Source organism: Acyrthosiphon pisum, chromosome X (genome assembly GCF_005508785.2).
Source record: "Acyrthosiphon pisum isolate AL4f chromosome X, pea_aphid_22Mar2018_4r6ur, whole genome shotgun sequence".
NCBI classification, from domain to species: Eukaryota; Metazoa; Arthropoda; class Insecta; order Hemiptera; family Aphididae; genus Acyrthosiphon; species Acyrthosiphon pisum.
The window spans coordinates 64,812,836-64,835,393 of record NC_042493.1 but is presented as its reverse complement, the minus strand read 5'-3'; the positions used below and the strand labels follow the sequence as shown (position 1 = coordinate 64,835,393).

The window sequence follows — 22,558 nt, the reverse complement described above, 5'->3', positions numbered from 1 at the left end:
ATTTATTGTCCAATGAGTGATCACACATTACACATCACTTTAAAACCAATACATTTTTTCGCTACGCTCAGAATGTAATAATAAATTAAACTGAAAAATCCTTTATTTATTTTATATTAACATAGAAATATTTGATTACCTAGTCATGTTTGTTAGTAGATCGAAGATCGAATAAGTCAACGTTTAACTTAAACATGAAATGTCTCTTACAGTTTTTCAGTTTTCTTATTATTAAATAATAGGTAATGATAAATTTAAAAATAAAAATAACTTTCAAGTAGGTAGGTACTTGTACTAAATACCTATAACATGTTAAATTCTCAATTCCTAAGAACAACATTTTTAAAAACCAAAACATACAAAATATTAATGACAATTATACACACGACTACTACAAGCGCGGTAAGTACAATAGTACAATAGCAATAAAAATAGCTCTAATTTATGAAACATATTAATTGTTTTATCAGAGTGAAAAGATGCATATTCAACATAATATACCCCGCATTTCTTATTCAGACATCCGTTTAACACTTTCTAGAATTTGAACAGTAAGGATTACGGGTTCGGTTGTAACGTAACATACACAGCTAGATTATAATAATATATTGCATTAGTAATAACCACTTTCTTTTTACTTTCTTTTTCTGGTTTCTGTCTGATCACCATCAATTCATATTTCGTTGCATATGCCATACATATTATTCTTAATATACATTTATACTATTATTATAGGTACATAAGTAATAAAATCATATTACAGGAATGTAATAAATAATACATTTAACTAGGTACACCAAATGAATTATATTTAGATTTATTAATGTAAATTTATTACAGACAATATAAATTGACATTTTTATACCCATATATTTTTATATTACATTTATATGATTTTATCTTGTTACAAAAATAAAAATAACTATTCGTTTAAATTTATTATAAATACCTAGGTATAACAATGGTTTTCTGCTAGGAATCAAATATTCACATAATTTAAATTAACTTGGTACAAAAAAAAAAATAAAATTCTATTTTATAAATTATTATTCAATTAATTAGGTATTCGTTATTAAACAAAGAAGTAAGAACCTAGTACCTACCAATTAAATTTTGTTAAGTTTTGACAAAGTAATTAAAATAATGGAATTGAATTTTTTTCTGTCTTCAACAATTGGGGTTGTAGAAATAGTCCAATTTTCGATATCAGCATGTTTTAGAAAAGTGAATCTAGTTGGTGAATTTAAAATTCTCAGTAATTTTTTAAAGCGTCGGTAAAAACAAAAAAAGTAAAAAAACAAATTTTAGAAAAATCGATTATATTTTTTTGGTGTAATTCAAAAGTTATTAACTGTAGACACAAAAAATGGTAACATTTCCGAAATATTTTAACTTTTAGAGATATTTTTGGTCTAGATAAATTTTTCAAATTTTATACCTTTTTCAAAATTAATGCTGTCGATAAAAATTTTTTGGATGAATTCAGATCACGGAATTTTTATACTATGAGGGTATCTAAGGGATGCCATTGATTTGGCTTGTTTGTTGATGAATTCGTTACCAACTATTTCTGAGGGGTACTCACAAAATAATTTATTGTCAAAGTCTGATTCTGTTAGAGAATATAAAATGTCTGTTATTGATTATAAGAGAAAAATATTAAATTTGAATAGATTAGAAGAGAGTTTGAAGGCAGAAAATTTAATTGGTGGCGATAAAAATGTATTTTGTTATAAAGATGAGATAATTTTAAGAGGATGTCAGCGCAACATTTATTTTCTCTCTCAGGCCCATGCGCAAAATATATAGTTTGAGCGGTTTGCTTAACCTAAAATTGTTTTGTATGATTTTTAATAAAATGACCGATTACAAAAATGGTAGGTTGCACGTGGCCCAGGGAGAGAAAACAAATAGTGCACTAACATCATCTTAAGTATTTTTTTTTTTTTATTGAACACAAATTTATATTTACACAATCTGTATTTATGTGTAGTACAATAAGTAAATGGGATGGGGTTGATTAGCGGGAGGGTGAAGTCACCCAATGGTGGCACCCCGCTCTTAAGTATTTAAATTATTTTTAAGCATTTGGTCGTGTACTAGGTGCAGTGGGTGGTTAGTTATTAGAAAAATAAATCTGGAACTCCGGGATGTAAAATGAAAACCCAGCTGGTAAAAAATAACATCATCAATAAAAATTAGAATAAAAAGCGGAAAAGAGTTGTGGATATAATCAGGAAAGACGATATTGACATAAGTGGGTGGTGAAGATTTTAGAAATGCTAGTGCATGGTTTTAAGAAGTTTTTATTTTTAGTTTTTTTAAGTGGGTGATTGATAGTAGAAATGGAAAGTTATTATCATATAGTGAAAGCTTGTCGGTTTTAATAATGCAATTATACGAGTGGTTGCGAGAGAGTGTACAGTTAGGGCAAGAACGGAAGAGTATTTCAGACATAACACCAGGAGTAAAAGTTACACTTTGAGAAAGGTGTTGAAATTCTAAGATTCATTATTGGATACATTTTTTAGTAAGAATTTTACATGGCCAGTCTTTTACATCTCCTGTGAAAGGGTATATGCCAAGTATAAATGACTTGCTGATGAGGAACCTTTTATTACATTTTCAAGATTTTTAACCAATAAGCAAAAATATTATCAACATAAATCGAAAGAAAAATTAAAAATGTGAACTTCTATAAATAGCTTAAAAAGAGACGTTTTAAAAAATTGTATTAGTTAAAAACTGGCATTGCGTAAATATTATAAGTACCTACTGATTATATTTAATTTTAAGTATAAATTTAATTTTCAGTTTAAATCCTATACTTACTAGAATAGAAACTACCTTTAATGTTGAAATTATTCTGATCCAAAACATAATGACATAGAACAATGTCACACACGTCATCATTGTAAATCTAGGAAAACACCATTAGCACGAAACATGCGCTCCTATGCCACGTGTTAAGACTCGGGATATTTTTGATCACGTGGATTCGTTCTAAATGCATGACGAGGTATGTGTCATACAAATTTCTATGCATATTTAATATTTATATACTATACTACGTTACAAACAAGTCTTAAAATGCTACCAAAGTTTCAGAAAAACGTGTTTCGTGTTATGTTTTGTTGTCATTTCATCTAATATAGGTAGGAGATAGGAAAAAAAATATCAACATCCCCATAAAATACAAATTTAAAGAAGGTAGTGGAATTATTTCTATCTGTATATTCTGTAGCTATAATGGCTAAAATCAAAATTACCACAGACAAACAATATCACCTTTCATGCAAATGCGATGTAGACGTGCGAATGGTAGCATATTATTTATATTTATATCTTTTATTAAAAGATCATTGGGTAATTATCTCTTTTAATTGGTTGTAGGTATATTTGAAAACTGATCAAACATCATCAAATTGATTGTTTGGGTCAAAATCAGGGTCTTGACATAATAAATTGTGCAGATAGAAAGCCGCTAAAATAATTTTGTCAACAGAACTGGTATCTGGTTGTATTCGCATTGTTATTCGAAATATTCTCTAGCCGACAAGATACCAAACTCATTTTCAAATACGTGTCGAGCTCTTGTGAGTCATTAAGGGTCCCGGTGCCAGTTTTTAAAATTTTCCACAATTCTATAAAATTTGAAAATTAAATTTTATATTTAGTTGCCACCTTAATGATAAGACTTTTCCACTAATCTACTACCCGATACCTATTTAGGGGGGGGGGTTGATAGGGTGTACTATATATATAAAAAAATGACTTTACGGGAATAATACTCTCTGGCTTTGTAGAATTGTCGGATTTTGATGAACATTTTTTTATCTGAAAGAAGACTTCCTACAGCCCGCATCAATCTCTGATTTTGTATTTTATTTCAAATAATTGTATCAAAAAGTCTGTAAAAAAATGCTTTTATTTTATATTTTTTTAGACATATTATAAAGTTTGAGAATAAAATATTGAAAAACAGAGAACGATGCGGGCTGTAGAATATTTCCATCTAGCAATTAAAAAAAAAATATCAAATTTGGTTGATTCTACAAAGCGGTATCGTTATTCCCGCAGGGTGTATTTTTGACTTTTGAAGACAAAATGGCATCGGCACCGGGCGCCTTAATTAAATATTTTACCACCCATCTACAGTTGTAGATACTATTCCTAAATTGCTTTACTATAATATATGAATGCTGGACGTGGTAAATCATTTTTTAACACTAAGCTTCGTCACCTACAATGATGTATATCGTATTATCGTAGGACAGTTTATAGGACGTTTGCCAATATCTACAATCAGTGTATCTGCACCGATTATTGCAATTATTGCTATATTATTACTAGAATAAAAAAAAGCTTTGGTGTAAAGTCACAATTATTTTTATGTGTGTTTGAAGCTAAAATGTTGGTTTCAAAAGTTTCAGTTTAAGTTCAAGTTTTCGTTACTACATACCTACTTATTTTGTTGTGATTCAAAAAATATTAATCGTACTAACCTAACCTAACCTTACCTATTAAAAGTTAAAATATTTCACAATAAATATTAAGTTGGTGCAATTTTCAAAAAAACAAGTTAAACAATAATCTATATACATATTATATGTACATGAATGTTAGTTTGTTTGTCCTCTTTAGATTTGAAAATCTGTAAAGCTTATTTTTTCAGCCATCGGTTACAGATTATATTATTACTATTACAATTAGTATAATCGTAATAATACAATAATTAGTAATCGTTTTTCGTGTATGCAACGATTTATGATTGAATTCGAATTTAATACATCCATAATAGTATTACTCAATGACGAGGTACACCGAAATCTATATTTTCCAACAGAGCGACTTCCTTGGTTTTTTATGACTATTAAATAATAAATAATTTGAACAATACATCATAATATATTTAATATTTAATTAACAACTTATATTTCTTAGCGAAAAATACATATAGGTTTATTGGCATAAATACATTTAAATATAATAATATAATATAAGATGTATTGGATACCTACATTAAATATGTATTAAGCTTAATATTTTTTTAAATATTCATCCCTACCAATTGAAACAAAGGGAAATAATATGTCAGAGCATAATATAATAGATACAACAAAACACAATAATCATTAAGACAATTATAAAAATCGACTACTTTACATGATGTTTCAAAAATATAAATACTAAAATACATAAACACAAGTTCGAAACATTACTTTATAGTTTTATAATTTTATTCTGGGTTCTTGTGATCGCATTAATAATAAACATCAAGGAAGCATACATCCGTTGTTAAGGTACCCACTAAAACAACTAAAAAACTGTATATGGGTACCGGTTTTGTGTAGAATAGCTGCGCCAATTATTTTTAGAAATAGTAAGAAAACAAATTTTTTTAATTAGTAATTATCACACAGGGGATTTTAAAAGCTCTTAACTTAATTGAATTTAGTTAAGACTAAAGAATAATCGTATTCACAATGTTCTCTTATGCAAATTTGACAACAATATAACAGGGAAGAGGGTTTTTGAATATTGTTTGTTTTAAGTCCATATTTGTACAAAAATGTGAGTACTCAAAATTATAAAATAACTTGATATTTAAGGTATTATTATATATTATTATGCATTATTATGTACTATATGTTTAGTATAACATATTGAAATTAATAAATAATGATGAAAATGAATACAGGTCGAATTCACTCTAATTATCAAATTGAATAATACTTAATAATAAATTAACGATATCAATAAACTTTAAATTTCAAAAGTACAGTTTTAAAAATTCAAAATACATTAAAATAATACTATTTATAATTATTTTGGAATTAAAAAGAGTTTGATAATTAGATATATATAAAATAGTTTAATCCAATAATTTATTAAGTTTTACTTAGTTAAACAAGATCGACATTTCAAGTTAATATACTCATTTTAGTCGTTTGTACACTGCGGTAATAATTAAATATTATTAGCCAATGAATAGAATAATAATTTATAAAAATAGCATTGGATAATATGCATGATTTTTGGCGTCCTTTATCTTATTCAAGCACTACTATTTCAGTACCTTCACGAGTTGGCATTCCTATGATGTTTGATGGGTACATAGAATTCTATGGAAGAAAATCAAATTGGCAATGATAAAAATAATGATTAATTTTAGCACTTGAAACAAAACAAGCATTTTGAAAAAGAATAATTTTCATGTATACATCAGGTAGGTAACTATAGATACACTTTTTTAAATACTATCATAAATAAAAATTGTCGTATTTACCACAGTTAAGTTTTAAGACTTAGGTACTCAGTATGGATTAAAAATACACCACGAGTATTTACTTTTATTTAAAATAAAGTTCAATATAAATTCTTCCAGTATAAAAGTATAATAATTTAATATTATAATTTATTTACGTGCACCGTATTCTAATAATATCATAGGAATAATATTAGCATTAAAAACATTATAATTTATGTTATATAAATATAGTTAGTAAATAATAAATAAATATTCACAACAACAAACATATTTTGAACCACAATGCTGCAGTAGGCTTAACGATAAAAAAAATCATCCACGTTTGTCAAAGTGGTTCAAAACACTCATACACCAAAACCATATTATATTATTTTTACAAAATGATAGGTACTTCAGAAAATTAAAGCATTTGTGCTGGATTGCACAAATATTTTATAGCATTATGTTAAACGGATCTTTGAGTATTTGTCGGTAACTTAAACATAACATAAAACAAACCATTGGTTAATTTAATTTCAGTGAAATGTTAACAAAATGTTTGTGCTACTCTGTATTTTAATAACTTTATCATTACAAAACTTGTTACGATAATTATTTTACGAAGAAAAGTCGAATTTTACCAACAATATTATATACACAACAGACAATAAACTAGGTAGTATTTACATTATCGATTCGATTTAATTTTAAATGCATACAATTAAAATTAACAAATGCTTTAAAAGCTCAGCGTCATATATGGCTAGGTACTCATAATACTCGTTGGTCACTAATTAATAAACAAGATCTAATTATAAATATAAATGCATATTATTTAATTGCAATGCATATTTTATTATAGTATTATAGAAACACATGAAGCAAACGAATCAATATTATGAAATACGATTATTCAAGGATGCACTTATTTCATGGGATATATAATTTTTTATAATTCTGTATCTTCATCACGGGGGTCGACAAGTAACCTTTGAAATTTGAATGAGTATTAGTTTCATAATGACAGACTTTATTTTTAAGAAGACGTTGTACTCACACGTATCTCGCTATCTTACTAACGCGTAAGGGATAACATAACAAAACATAAATGTTCAGTAATTCCAATTTTGTGTTGTTAGCTTAAACATTAAAGTAAATTTACATATTATCAAACTTAAATGCAAGAACATTATTTGTATTCTCTCTTTGTTTTTACGATATTTTAATTTTAAAGTGAATTATGAGCGTTTTATTAAAATTTGAAAATTCTCATCTCATTCAAAATTAAAGTATGTTAAAACACAACGATATAATACAATTATAATGTTTAAATACATTTGAGTTTGAACACATTATCGGAACTGTAAAACACAAACATGCTATGTTGTCCATGAGTTAGACAGATACAACATATAAGGGGTTGCACATAGAAAATTTTAAGTTCAGAAGAATATAGCTAGTTCACTTTATTATTAAAAATAACAGGATAAAATGGATTCTTCTGAACGTAAGATTTGGTAATTTGGATACATTTACTCCAAATAAATATTGAAACTTTAAAACTGTTATTAAAAAAAAAAAAACTCATTGACTTCAATAAACGTTTTTACCATTAATATTTTACTAAAAACCATACCAACAAATTGGCTATTTTGAATATTTTCAAGTTAAATATTTCTATAACAAAAGTAATTTATTCTTATAAACAATTTTAAATTACAGCTTGTGAACATTTTTAAAAGCTATAAAATAGTATCCTTTGAGGTATTATTATCAACCCATTTGAAAATATAATTAAGTAGTCAGAAAAAAGAAAAAAAATATGTTGGAGTAAATTCTAAATCAAATTAATGATAAAATTGAATAGGTTATAAACAATTTTAATAATGTATGAGTAATGTAACTTATGTAATTCTTAATTAATTTTAAACATAATATTTAATGTTATAGTATCGATCGTGACTAATTGCATGCCACTTATTAAATTGCTGTTGGTATAAATATTTGTAGTAAAAATCGATTATTAAATAGGTATTTCCATAAAAAAAATATATATAGTTGTAATCGAACGTTTTAAAAATAAAAATTTTTAACATATTAATTTAATTGATGAATTAAAATGTATTTTCTTTGAAAGTTCTTAAATATTTTATCTATAAAAAACAATATTTACCTGAGTAAGAAGAATTAGACGTCTCGTGTAATTTAAATGTGAACGGTATGTGGACTTTCATCATTTTCATCTGTGGTATCCTTTGTTGAACAGGATGTACTGCATTACCACCAAACATTAGTTCTTCGCCGTGCAGCCAAAATACCGTCATATTCCTAAAATGTAAACAATACAAAACATTTATTCTAGGATGACAAATTTAAATCAAAAATACTTTATTAAGACCTTCCAGAATATAAAGCATAATTTATTGGTTAGTTGTCTCTAGTCCAACGATTAACACAAAACTAAGTTCATTGAACGATTATTTGGTACCCATATAAACTATTAACGAGGTCAATGAACAGACATCGAATATAATTTTCCCAAACCTTATAATTTACTTAAACATAAAATATAATACAATATGTCGTAAGTAGTGAATGATTATTTAAATTAATAGTAGGTAGGTAAGTTAAAATATGGTAATACAATAATTATTGTTTAATTTAAGAACTTTAATGAAAAAAAAAAATCATTTATTTTAAAGATATAATCCAGTAAACAGGTTATTGATCTGGTTATTGGCCGTACGCAATATGTAACGTGTCAAATAACCTACTACAAGATGTAATGTGGGTTGCACAAAATTGTAATACTTTTATAATAAAAGAATAACCGTACTGTACATGGGCATAGTTAGTCATAATTATCTCAAGTTTAGGCGAGCAAAGAAGTGAACCAACAATTTTCGGGTAACTCAGTTCATCGAAACCTTACAAACTTATTACTAATTAGTAACTACCTACTCGTTTGAATTCAAATTTCTATAAATTTCTATAAATTTACATTTTTAAAAAAATTAACTTTTTTATAACTTTAAATTATGTAAAGAAATATATAATATGACGTAAGGTACCTATATTTAATTTATACACTTATTTATTTATTCTGATTTAATGAAATGAACAAATATTACAATTTTCTTTTATATAGATATAAATGTTATACATTTTGGCGGGGTCACTGCTTATGGAAATAAATAAATTAAGAGGGGGTCACATGGTTCACAAAAGGTTCCTATCCACTGGTATAAATATACCTCGTATACGCAAATATGGTCTATAGACATGAATACACTAATGATATTATAATTTTCAAATGTTGTACTTAATTAATTGTTTTAGTTAGTTATATTTATAAGTTATAACTAATATAAGGGCACTAGTACAAACGTAAAATAGTAAATAATAAACTAGGCATGTACCTATCTATTATATATTTATATTCAAATTACTAGTAATATTATCCACATAAATTTAGTAGTACAATTAATATAATAAATAGGTTATCAGCTACTAGTTATTCAGCTTAAAATCTATTATAAATTATTAACTTTAACTATATTACTTAAAAATGTTGTTAACTTAGTATAATTTGATAAGTACTAGAATGGAAAATACTATTGTACATTTTAATTCATAAATCATTTTCACAACTATTATATAAATTATGTAGGTATGTGTTTAATAAAAAATCCAACAATCATAACAGCAAATACGTGGACAGCAAATTAAGACGTGATTTTGACCCCACTTGTAATGGCAATTTAATTTATTTATTGCTTTATTACTACAACAGTGAATATCACTTTATAAGTTGTCAAAGAAAAGGGTTATTAAAACCAATCAAAAATCAGTCAAAATAACTGGGTAATTCGCTCTACTGTTTGTCTGTAAATTGTAATGGTAGACCTACAATATAAAAATGTTTTGCGTATGTATTTTCAATATTTTTAGAATACAGTATACCTAATACAAACTTATGAAGAACCTTGTATTCATTTTTCAAGTCTTAGATATTTGATTTGATGAATTTTTAACTGCAAAATTATTTGTGCATTTTCATGATTTCATTGAATTATATCAAAATTTGAATTTAAAAAAAAAATTGTACCTGGGTATTTTTCGATAATTCTTGATTTCAGTAAGAACTACTTAGGAAAAAACTTGTACCCATTAAATTTTCAAATTTGTTGACCAAACATTAAAATGGTTATATATATTTTTTTTTAAATTTAAAATAGAAAATGTACAATCTGTTACATATGTACAATGAGAAAATAGGATAATTACGGAAAATATTTACAAGACGACCAAGTATGAGGCTGTCCAGTGATAGAACCCTCATAAAATGGTTATTAACATATTATATAAAAAAAATTAAAATAAGCAAAAAATGTTAAATGTTTTTAAATAGCACAAAAAGAGCCAATATATTTAGAAAATACTAATATAAATATTTAGTGAAAATATTAATTCATCTAAGGTTATTCATATTGGAATTACAACAATTATTGGTGTGGCGTACATAACTATCTTGTTTTTCCCAATTACTAATAAAACTATTAAAGCAATTTTTTCTATTATAAAAATTGTCTTTTGATAGGTATATAAAAAAAAAGAAAATTGTTAAACTAATAGATTCATTGTTCCGCTCATAATCTAAAATTATTTTGTAGACTTTCTTTTTTAACACAGCATTTAGTTTGCAAGTTTCGTCTAATTCTTCATTAATAATATCGCTTACTCATTAGTCATTATTATTCACCAATATTTTATATTTTCCGTTATTTTGTCTCTTAGTATTCGTAACCAATAGAAATTCCAAAACACATACACTATTTTAAAATATTGACCTAAAAAATAATTTGATATAAATATATTGATGCTCCGTTATGTTAAAACTAGAAACAATATCATTAACTATACTGTACAAGCCTCGGTACAAACTATATGTAGTTTTAATAGCAAGGTCAACGTAAGTTAAGCTCACAAAAATAATTTGACATGATGAAAAAAATGTCGTCTTAGTAAAAATATACATTTAATTACATTATAACCTCGATTATGACTATTTAGTAAATCTAAAAATTTAACTTAATTTAACCTATTTTTTTTATAAAATGTAAATACACTTTTAAGAAACTAGGTTAAATTTATTTCATATAAGCATAAATTAAGTTTAGGGAAATTTAAATAAAATCAAAAATTGTATTAGTTACAATTTTAATCTATGATTATATTATTATACTATAAAATATCTATTGAACGTGTCTTAAATGTAATGTCAACAATAATCTTTAGTATCATTCATATTAATCTGCAAACGTGATTTACCTAATAAATATTGACACAATAAAGTTGTTTTTAAATAGGGTTTTTTTTGTTTATAATTTGTTTTAATTTTAAAATTGGACTTTAACTAATTAAGTGAATAGACTATAATATTACGATGTACCTATATTATTTTTTAATGTAGAATAAGTTTGGTTTTAAATAAAATTATCTAACCTTTTCATTTATAACAAATAACCCTTAATAATTCATCTATTTGAAATATTTAATTTTTAGGTCTGATTTTATAAATGATTGAACCTATTTTATGTATAACTTAAAACTATAACATGACTAACACATAGAAAATCGAGTAAAGAAGACATCAGTGTTAATTTAAACTTTTTTAAGAGAAAATGTCGTGTGACTATCTTCATTTAACTCAGCGAAATAACTAGTACCTACCTAATTCAAATTTTGAATTAATTGAGAACCATTTAAACTTATATAATATCACTATTTAAAAGCGTGTTCAAATATATAAGGTAGGTAAGCAAATTATAGGTATATTATTATTAAAATATTAAAAACATATAGTTTCCTTGCTCTGCTTATAGAATATAAAATTACATGGATATTTGTTGTATTATTGTATTATGTCATGACAATTACAATTCAAGACTATGTTACTATGTTACTATTGTTACTGCTGTGGTGGTCAAAAATAATATTTCCAGTTTGGACTATCCACATTAGCTTAAACTAGCCTACTAGTATATCCATAATGTTCATACTATATAGTGTTAAGTCGTTTACACTGATGGACGTAGATTAACAGATACTGTAATATAGTTTTTGAACACGATAAATACTTTTTATTTGTAAATAATTAATAAGCTGAAAAAGTTATATCATTCAATTATTTAAAAATAGGTAGCTGCAGGTAGGTACCTACATAAATATTGTTTTTGATGTTTCAAGAATTATTTAATTTGTATACATATTAGTACTGTATACAAAATAAATATAACTTATCTAATTAAAACGACGACTATCAGAAAATAAATTGGATAAAGAACATCAATATTTGGTTAGACTGTCATTTAAGTGTAAATATTTGTATTTAGTCATGACCAGAAGTTTTCATGAAATATCCGAAAAAATTAAACATTTACTTTCAATATCTTTCATTTTTATCAGTTAATGGAATACGTAAATCAGCAGTTCGTTATTTTAAATATTAAAAACAAATTAACTAACTATTAATACCAAAGAGATAGCCTTCACATTTTCCTCTAGGAAAATTAACAAGAAATTAATATCTGTTAAATGAAATCTTCAATTAAGTGAAACATTAAAAGTAACATTACAATTAAAATTAAACAATAATTAAGTAAAGCTACCTACAAGGTCACAAAACTAAAAAAAAATTATTAGTTATATATTAGTTATAAAAACTTAGTTAGTAAATACTAAAAAGAACCAAATATCCATATGCCAATAAAAAAAACAGCGTTCTACATAGGCATTTTTACATTTAAACATAGTGCAATATTTAAGTTTTCAATTAATATTACTTAACTAATAACATAGTAAAAAAAAACATAGATTTAAAATTAAATGTGTGGGCTCGAAGAAATTGAAATAGATAATTATTAGGAAATTACTTTAAAAAGTAAAACATAATGAAACACATTTAATTTAAATTCGACACCATCATCAGTAATAAAAAACACTTATTGAAATAATTAGTAAAATATATAATCGAGACGTCAACTTAAAATGTAACAATAAATAAATTAAAAACAGAAATATAAATTTAACTGGTGGTTGAAAAAACACCCTAAATGTAACCAAGAGTAATGGCTCCGCATAAGTACAATAGGAATGTGTTTTACAATACAAAAATATCTTTTCACTTCATTTCGAATTAGTAATATTACAAGCACTTTAAAAATCAAAAAATCAAAATGTTAACCTTCTATCGAAACAAATAATACACCTCAATTGAATTTAGTGGCACCGAATGAAATTAAAACTGGCATGTCAAATAGTTTGAACTTTGATTGGCCCACCCACTTATTCAAATCACTGCGAAACGGGCTCAACTAATTATAGATATATATAAATAATTTCATGAGATATTTTTATCTTTAATACAATTATAGGAGAAAGACTAGGAAGTATACTTTATTATTTAACCCTCGATTTTACCCAACCAATTTTTAAGGCAGTTCAATTGAACTACCTGAAGTACTTGTTCGGGGCGGGTGGACCTCAAGTTCAAAATTTCAAATACCTACTCCATAGCGTGGCATAGTCCATAATATAATATAAACTATATTATATAGTTTAATTTGTTTCTACCCTATAGCGATGGGACACTGCAGTTCATATTAGGATTCCACATTACATCACATAACCCTTATAGCGTATACTGCCTTCAACAATGTTTTACAACTCCCCTGCAACTCCATAAAGATTTTTTTTGTCAATTTCACGGAAAATATTTATTTACTGGACATTGATGCCATGAATGTCAGCAACGGGGCTATAAAATTACTACGCCGTGCCGCCATCGGCTGTTAACGATGAGCGAATCAGTTACATATTATGTATACCTAAACATCTATCAGAAATAGAAAGTTCACGGTTAATAACACATATGGGAGGGTCAACGTTCTATACCAGTTCAGTCGGTATTGGTATTGTGCATGGCATAGTCATATAGTATATAGCTTAGCAGTTATGAAAGGAGTTGTTTAACCTGGCCAACAACTATCTCATATAATAATAAATTATGACCACGATTGTCAAAAAAAAAGTACGAACTACGTACTGTATTCGTATATTTGTAAATAATCGCATTTATTAATACATAATGCATAATATATAGTAAAGAAAAAATTTAAAAATTGATGAATTGTTTACAACAAAATAATTTGCAAATTTTCACAATGTTGACGAATTTTGTCAAAATTTAAACTACAAATGCCTATAAAAAAATCGTGCTGATATATTTTCGATGTAGGTATTTCAATTATTATTGTATAAGAACAACTTATGAGAAACCTCGTATAACATTTCCAAATTTTTTTATCGAGAAAAAGACGTTTAAAGACATTTAAAAATTAGATTTTATCTATAAAATACCAACTTTAATATTTGGTAAAAATCTCTACGTTTGTTCATATTATAATTACAACTAATAAACAAAATTAATTTTGTTAAAAACTAATTTTGCGTAAATATTCTCGTTATCCGAAGATAATTTTAGATTATTTGAGCGGAGCGATAAATGTTTTGATTTTGCATTGATGTGATTTATTATAATTTTGTGATTATTAACACCTTTTGGAGCAGTAAAAAGAGTTTATATTTAAACGTTTGAAATATAAATTTTGACAAATTTCGTTAAAATCATGAAAATTTGTATAGGTATTATTTTGTTGTCAACAATTTATAAAATGTTTAATTTTTATAGCTAATATAGACTTTATAATTTAAGGTTAGGTGAAAAAATATAATATAGATATTTAAACTATGAATAGCAATTATAATTAATTTGTTGTAAAACTTTTACGTGCGTTATTATATTTTATATACCCATACGACATAGTCAAAACATATAGATACATTTTAAGCTATTGCCTATTTACGCACCACGAACCTGAACACATCATTCTTCGATATAATGGTATTGATTCAAAAGTTAAGAATAATAATAAATTATATAAATATTAAATACATTAGGTATTACACTATTATATTAATTAAATATTAATAATACGTATAATAAATACAATGATTTCGGTAAAAATTAAATCAACCTACAGTAATACATTCCTACTAATTGTAAAATGAATTACTTAAATATCAATATCAAAAAACATAGCATGCAATATTAGTAATAAACTTAGTAATATTAAATGTTTTTAAGGCTGACGACCAACTTCGCTCAGAATCGTTTTTCGTATGCAATGATTTATCTTTGAATTCAAATTAAACACATACATTACAGTGACGAGGCACACTCGATACTTAGGCACTGAACTGTAGCAGAGCGGTTACCTACTTTCCCCCTATTGTTGTTGTTTTTTTCCGATTACTTTAAAAATGAATGACAGTTTTTAATTTTGACACCCAAAACTCCATTTAAACATACATCATTGTAAAACCAATACATTCGTTTAAAATGCAAAACAGCATATGATGATCCAGCCATGTTTTTTATTTATTAAATTCTGGTTTTACAATGATCTATTTATAAATAATTGTATTGTCTAAAGGCAGATTTCAAACTAGAAAAAATGGATCAATCTTCAATATTGAAGGTTGTTTCTGGTAGCGAATTGTTTTGAAGTCAAAAAGCTCGAAAATGTAATACAATGTTTAAGTTTCTTATAAGTAATAACTTTTAAGTTGTTATAGCAATTTAAAATATCGAAGATATTTCAATGAATGACCAGGTACACATAAACTTTTCTACACAGCAGAGCAACTTCCTTAGTTTTCGTTTATTTGTTTGGATATTGCAACTAGTCGACTCAAAAATAATATAATATTATGTTGTCCGTTATTTGTTTACAATCGAACTAGCAGCGACGGAGACAACATTGGACACCCATGAATAAAATAAATAAATAAACAAAACTCGTAATTCCACCGGTGCGAAACAACTTTCTTTCCGATCCCGTTGCGAAAATCTACGATGACTTCGGCGGCTGTCGCTCGCGTGCGTCTCAAAAACTATCGTGTGACGTGTCGTTTTTCCTTAGAGAGTGATGTCCTCGCCGATTTAAAAAAGAAAAGACAAAAAACCGTAAACCGCTCCGTCGACGTTACTCGTAAACATAATATTATAAACATAATATATTATTACGCATTATTATAACATTATTACACTCACACGCCGCGACTGCTTAACAATGATATAAATATAAAATAATATTATAATGACATTTTCGTTTTGAAACTTTACCTCAGCATCATCCACGCGAATATTATCGTATAATACACGTATCATTATTACACGCACATGCACGCGAATACGTGTCTTTCGTACGAATTACGCAACACAACACACAGATTTTGCATACAAATTTAAGGGGGGCGGTCGGCCGCCGATCGGTCGACCGTAGTCGTCGGCGGTATTATTATTGTTGGTTGGTTTTTTTTCCTACATTTTTGTTCACTACTCGTGATTATTATTTTGACCTCGACGACAACGGCGAGCGAAAATTATTCTTTTTTTCTAAACGTGCGTCGTCGTTGTCGATTCATTGGACCATTGCCGCCGTACATCGCGATGTATATAATATACGATATAATAATAATAATATTATAGTGTATTAAGCATGAACACGGCCAGCCGCACGGTATAAAATAAATTCGTGACGATACAATAGCGTAAAATATTTTTATTATTGTTACCACCAATAGATATTTTTTTCGCTACGATCCCACAGGGCCGTAAGGCATCCTCATAATATTATATTATTATATTATTATATTATTATTATCCTCTGTAAATGGTATCGAATTATCCATACGAAGAAATGCGTGTACACGATGCTCTGTCGTTTCGGGATCGTCGCCTGCAGAGAAATAATAATAATAACAATAATGAAAATAATATAATACAATATGATGGCAGGGGAATGACAGACTTGTATATATATATATATATACAATACCTACGGATGGAAAAACTCGGGGAAAAACTCTACTCTTTTTTTCTTTGCACATTTTTACGGTAGGATTTTCGTGAATGCACTAGGGACATTGGGCAACTATATTTATTCCTCCCTACATTCGAATTCACACAATAATCGAAACTCTTTTTCGTAATTGTGTTCGTTGTTTTATAACTCTACAAAAGTTTGACAAAAAATATCCCATAGACCATAAGTAGGAAAAGAAAAATAATACTTTTTGGGAATTTTTGATTCTATATGTTAATTTAAATAAGTATTAACGCAGAAAAACACTGAATTGTATTCGAAATAAATCGTTCAAATTTATTTATCGGACGCCATAAAACATGACCAAATCTACGTCTATATCATCACAGATGATAATGACATTTGCTAGGAGAATTTTTGATACACAAAATACATACACACCGTACCCATTTTAAACAATATTTTTGATTTGATTTTCTTAATTAGGAAGAAATATGAGAATCACAAATAAAATATATCAATGACATATCGTATTGGAGAGCCTACTAAAATATTCTTTATAGGTTGGTACTTAGGTTAGGTAGGTACTTAGGTATACACCATTAAATCAGATATCAAAAAACGAATTAGCCCATATGTACTTGTTGCAGCCCACGGGATTTTCTTAGTAGGTCGCCGGTAGTTGTCAATAATTAGCGATGGTAATTGCCAAATAATTGCCTCTCCTCCTTCTCAAAACTCCTCGCCTGACTCCTATTACAATTATAGTCCCAAATAATTTCGATCTGTTTAAAAATGTTACAAGTATTATATCTTCAATGTTCGAGGTTCGTAAATAATAATATGTAAAGTTTGTGGACATAAGTACCTTACCAAAGGTTATCAACACATACATCACGATATTATGGTATTGTAGTTATTTAGTATAGAGTTTATAATGAATAGTGATAAGTGATAACTGATAGATATTGAGTGCTTGGAAAGTACATTTATATAATATATATATGTATAATATGTATATGTATTATGTATGTGTATATAAAATATATAATATTTTATACCAGTTTAAGCATAATCACCCTAGTTGAGAAGTACGGTACTATTTTATTTAGTCTTATTTATAATATTGTTATTATTTTAAACTTAGCTTGCATCGAAGTCGGGTGGTACTACTGAGTGCCCTCCAAATATTTATTAGTCTCGCTACGTATATATTACCTTTAATCAAAATTATTTATTGTACTTAATATGTATAGATTGTAATAATATTTAAATAAAAAAAAAGCTTGCATCGCGAACGTTTTATACTATACGATTTTTTTTACCAATCCTATACAATCTTTTAACATTAAATTTACAAAAGGACCTATTTAGATTGTTGCAGACAAATAATACTGTTATAATATTATATCAAGAAAATACCGTTAGAATTCACAATGTTAAACAGAATCTTGTTTTATTTTACCGTATGAACACCACTATAATACTAGTCTCGAAAAATTAGCATTTTAACCCGTTTCACGAAAACTCGACCGGTGGTTCATAAAATATAAACCTCGTTGTACCACTTGTATCACGAACGACAGTAAACTCGAGTTTATTCGACAATATATTTTAGCCGCATTTTAGTACATTTTAGTTACCATAATTACACTATTACAGTGTTTTAAATACAGTTAGGCAGTTAGCTATAAACATTCTTGATTTACCTATCTATTCCAAATTCAATTTTTTCTATTTTTATCCTAATCCCGAAAATCCTTAAACTAATTTGGCACAATTTGGTTAACCCTACCGAAAATAAACAGTTATTTATTTAGGAATTTATAAGCAAGTACCTACCTACCTAATTCTATACCTACAACATTAAATATTTGCTTTTGTATAGGTATTTTATTTAGTTACTCACTTTTTTATTTGTTTTTTTTTATAGATATGAAATAATTAGTTATTACTCGAGGTATTACTCACACAATTATATATAATTGAACACGTTTATAAAACTGTATTTGTTTGTAAGTTATAACTATAACTATTTATTTTTTTAATGAGATTAATTATTACTGAACATAAATAATAATATAATCATTGATTACCTAAGTAACTACGGGACAATAATTTATACTGATCTTCTAGAACAAACCTATCTACTATAGAGATTACTCTTATCACGGCTACGTCAGCACTGATATTGTAACCTCATAATACTATCAGAATATTATAATATTCAAGACCCGCAATTATTACGATCACTGTTTAACTATGTACAAATATACAATGTTATCGTTTGAACACAGTACCTAAACAACACACAATATTGTTATCTAGTATTTTGAAATATCGCATTATAAAGGTGCAACGTTCACACGTTTATGCTACCTACAAATTAAAAATGAACGGAATAGAAAATGCAAAAACATGGTCGCTAAAAATATTCAAATATATGCATAGGTACCTATTAAACGACAACATATTTTTATCAAAATCGCACCAAACGTAGTGCGGAGTGTTACACTAATACACTGTGTGAACGTCGTCAAGTCAGGTCTGTCCATGAAAAGTGAATGCAACCAGAGAGTGTAGGTAGATATTAATATACTTAATGTGATGTTATTGAAAGTTTAGCGCTACGTTATCATCTTGACATATTTTATACTGTGGAAAACATAGTGGCTGATGGATTACTATTTTCTCCCCACAACACAATAACTTAGGTCATTTTACGCACCTTATTGCACCTACACAATATACAATGTAATATAGACATAACACCCAATTGTAAATACGATTGGGCCGAGCTTACGACAAAAACATATTGACTAGCCATTCTGCCTAGAACCTAACCTAAACATTATCACGATACCTAATCATAGGTACCTGCTGGCTGCTGTAATAACGTGACCGGCGGCGGACTTACCTCATGATCAGCAGGAACATGGCGCAGAAGCACATGAGCACGGCTAAAACAGACAGAATATTGGAGAACTCTGCCACGGACACGAGCATCGCAGTCATGGCGACCAACATCGCGCGGCCGATGAGCGTACTAACGATTGACGGTGGTGGTGTGCTGTGCTGTGCCGACCTGTGGTCGGGTCAAGACAAAAAACGAAAAATCCAAAAAAATTTAGATAAAAACAAACGCACCTGGCACCTCGACGGCCGTTTGCTATGAAATTATAATATTATTATCTCGTGTACCTATCGCGATTAGCCGGATGAGGTGGAAAAAAGCCGTTCGGGGGGTACGGGGGAACCCCGTGTTCCGATCAGTCTAACTCATAAAAAACGCGATAAACGGTGAGAAAAAACAACTGATGACGACTGGACGCGCACCGGTTTCTATGGAGGTTGGACGGGACGAACTGACGCGGACGGGGACGAACAATCGAGAGAAAAAAAACAAAATACCACAGTCTTGTAACGCGGAAAAACGTCTATTTTCGATCAGTTCTCGATGTCTGTCTGTCAATCGTCGGTCGGTTGCAAGCAACTCGCGCGCGATATGCTGTAGCGTGGCCGTACACCGTCTCGTCCGGACTGCGGTAGTGCGGTCGGTGTAGCGCTGCACGCACGCTCACTCGGACGCACGCGCAGACACACGCGAGCACAGAAACACTACCACAAAGAACGGTGGCGGTGGCGGCGCGCGTCGGTTACGGCGATAACACAAGTCATAAAACACTCGCACAGGCGCGACGGAACGCAACGGAACGCAACGGTAACGAAAAACGGGATGCGGCCCGCCCGCGTGCGTTCGGCGTTGGTAGTCTCGATCACGGGTGTCACGGTGGCGGCGCGGGGAAATGTGAACACCGTCGCCGTCGGCGGAGAAGAGTGCACGGCGGTATTCACACCGCGGCCGTGCCTGTCCTATACGCACTCGACTGTGGGTGAGTGGTGGCAACCGGTGAATGTGAAAGCATAGCGCCGCCGCCGATGCTACGACGGCGGCAAACGTCCCACCCCGTCCACCGAACAGCCATCACCCGTCGAACGACGAGTCGTCCGCACAACCGGCGGGTAGAACGTGTGGCGGATGGTGGTCGTCCGTCCCACCACGCGAGGCTGCGGTACCGGACGCCACCGGCATATACATGGCATTATAATATTTTATATTACACCGCGTACCGACACGTGACGCACGTGATTCGTATAATATAATTATTATTGTAGTTGCACTCGACGTGGGTTTGTCCATGACGAATCATAATAGTTTTGGGGGGGGGGGGGGAGAAGGAGGCATTCACCTAACCGTCTGGATCCTTTATTATTTTTTTTTTCATCCTACAGAGTAAATAATAAATGTGCAGGTAACGACGTATGAATCCTTCTAACCCTCCCCCGAATCATTAGAAATTGATCAAGGAATATGAGCAGCTGCACTACTCAATTAAAAATTAAAATATCTTCAACGATTGAAATACGAACACTCTGCAGGGTAAACGACAGTTCATTCCCGTCACATAAATTATAATTGAGTTTTGTCTGTTTTCGTCCAGCTATCGTGCAATCCAACAAATATTTTTTAATGAATGTCTGCATATCAAAATTTCACAAAATTTGTTATTTACGTGTAAAATAACGATTTCTCATCAAACGATTTTCTTATTTAACTTAAAAACCAGTTAGGGGAAAGGTGTCCAAAGAAGCCACCTTAAGGTTCAACACAGTGTCACACTTTAAGAATTTATTTTTTTTTTATGAAACCTTCAAGATTGTCTAGTTAAACTTTCAGGAATCATAATTTCCAATCAGAGACTATTTTAAACAAATAAATAAAAAGTTACTTTCATTTTTTTAAAAAGTACAAAATTGTTCACTTTGCCTACCTAGGTGGTTAGTCTATGTCCATTTTGACCACCGGTTTAAAATGTATATTATAATTTTGGGGTTTCATCAATTGCGCCGAATTTGGGACATTACCTGCATAGTATACAACTATTGCGCCGGTATAAAAAAGGTATATCAAAATGGTATACATCTATTGCGCCGGCATAAAAAAGGTATATTAATAAGGAATACATCTATTGCGCTAGTATTAAAAAAGTTATATTAAAAAGTAAATTTAAATAAAAATAATTTATATACATATATTAAATATAAGAGGATGATGTTCATGTTTAATTTCTTCAAATAAAATTGTAGTTTTACCCTCATCTACGTACAGCTTAGAGTTGCAACTTTTGTGTGCGCACCGCCATTTATGCCCTTTTTTGGTAAGTTCCTTATAAGAAAATGTATAATTTTGGTAAATAATAAATATTAGTTCTTTACCACGTTCACTTAATACTATTCCATTATAAATTTAAGCACGAGCCACGACAACTAAACGAACGACTATACAAACAACGCG

The 22,558-nt window shown here is 28.9% G+C and overlaps 1 protein-coding gene across 3 annotated transcripts in view; it reads right to left on the bottom strand.

Moving 5' to 3' along the window:
- Positions 1 to 22,558, bottom strand: part of LOC100160344 (cell growth regulator with RING finger domain protein 1) — a 57,195-nt gene that overhangs the window by 23,527 nt on the left and 11,110 nt on the right. Inside the window, exons 1-2 of one of the 3 annotated variants that reach the window (XM_001945063.5) lie at positions 20,120 to 20,788; positions 8,424 to 8,578 (exon numbers count right to left, since the gene is read on the bottom strand). In XM_001945063.5, coding sequence (XP_001945098.2) covers positions 8,424 to 8,578; positions 20,120 to 20,229 — 265 coding nt within the window. In that variant the 5' untranslated portion in view covers positions 20,230 to 20,788. Of the gene's footprint in view, positions 1 to 8,423; positions 8,579 to 16,499; positions 16,818 to 20,119; positions 20,789 to 22,558 lie in introns of those variants that run through there. The other 2 variants (XM_029488230.1, XM_029488235.1) reach the window with 2 other exon arrangements.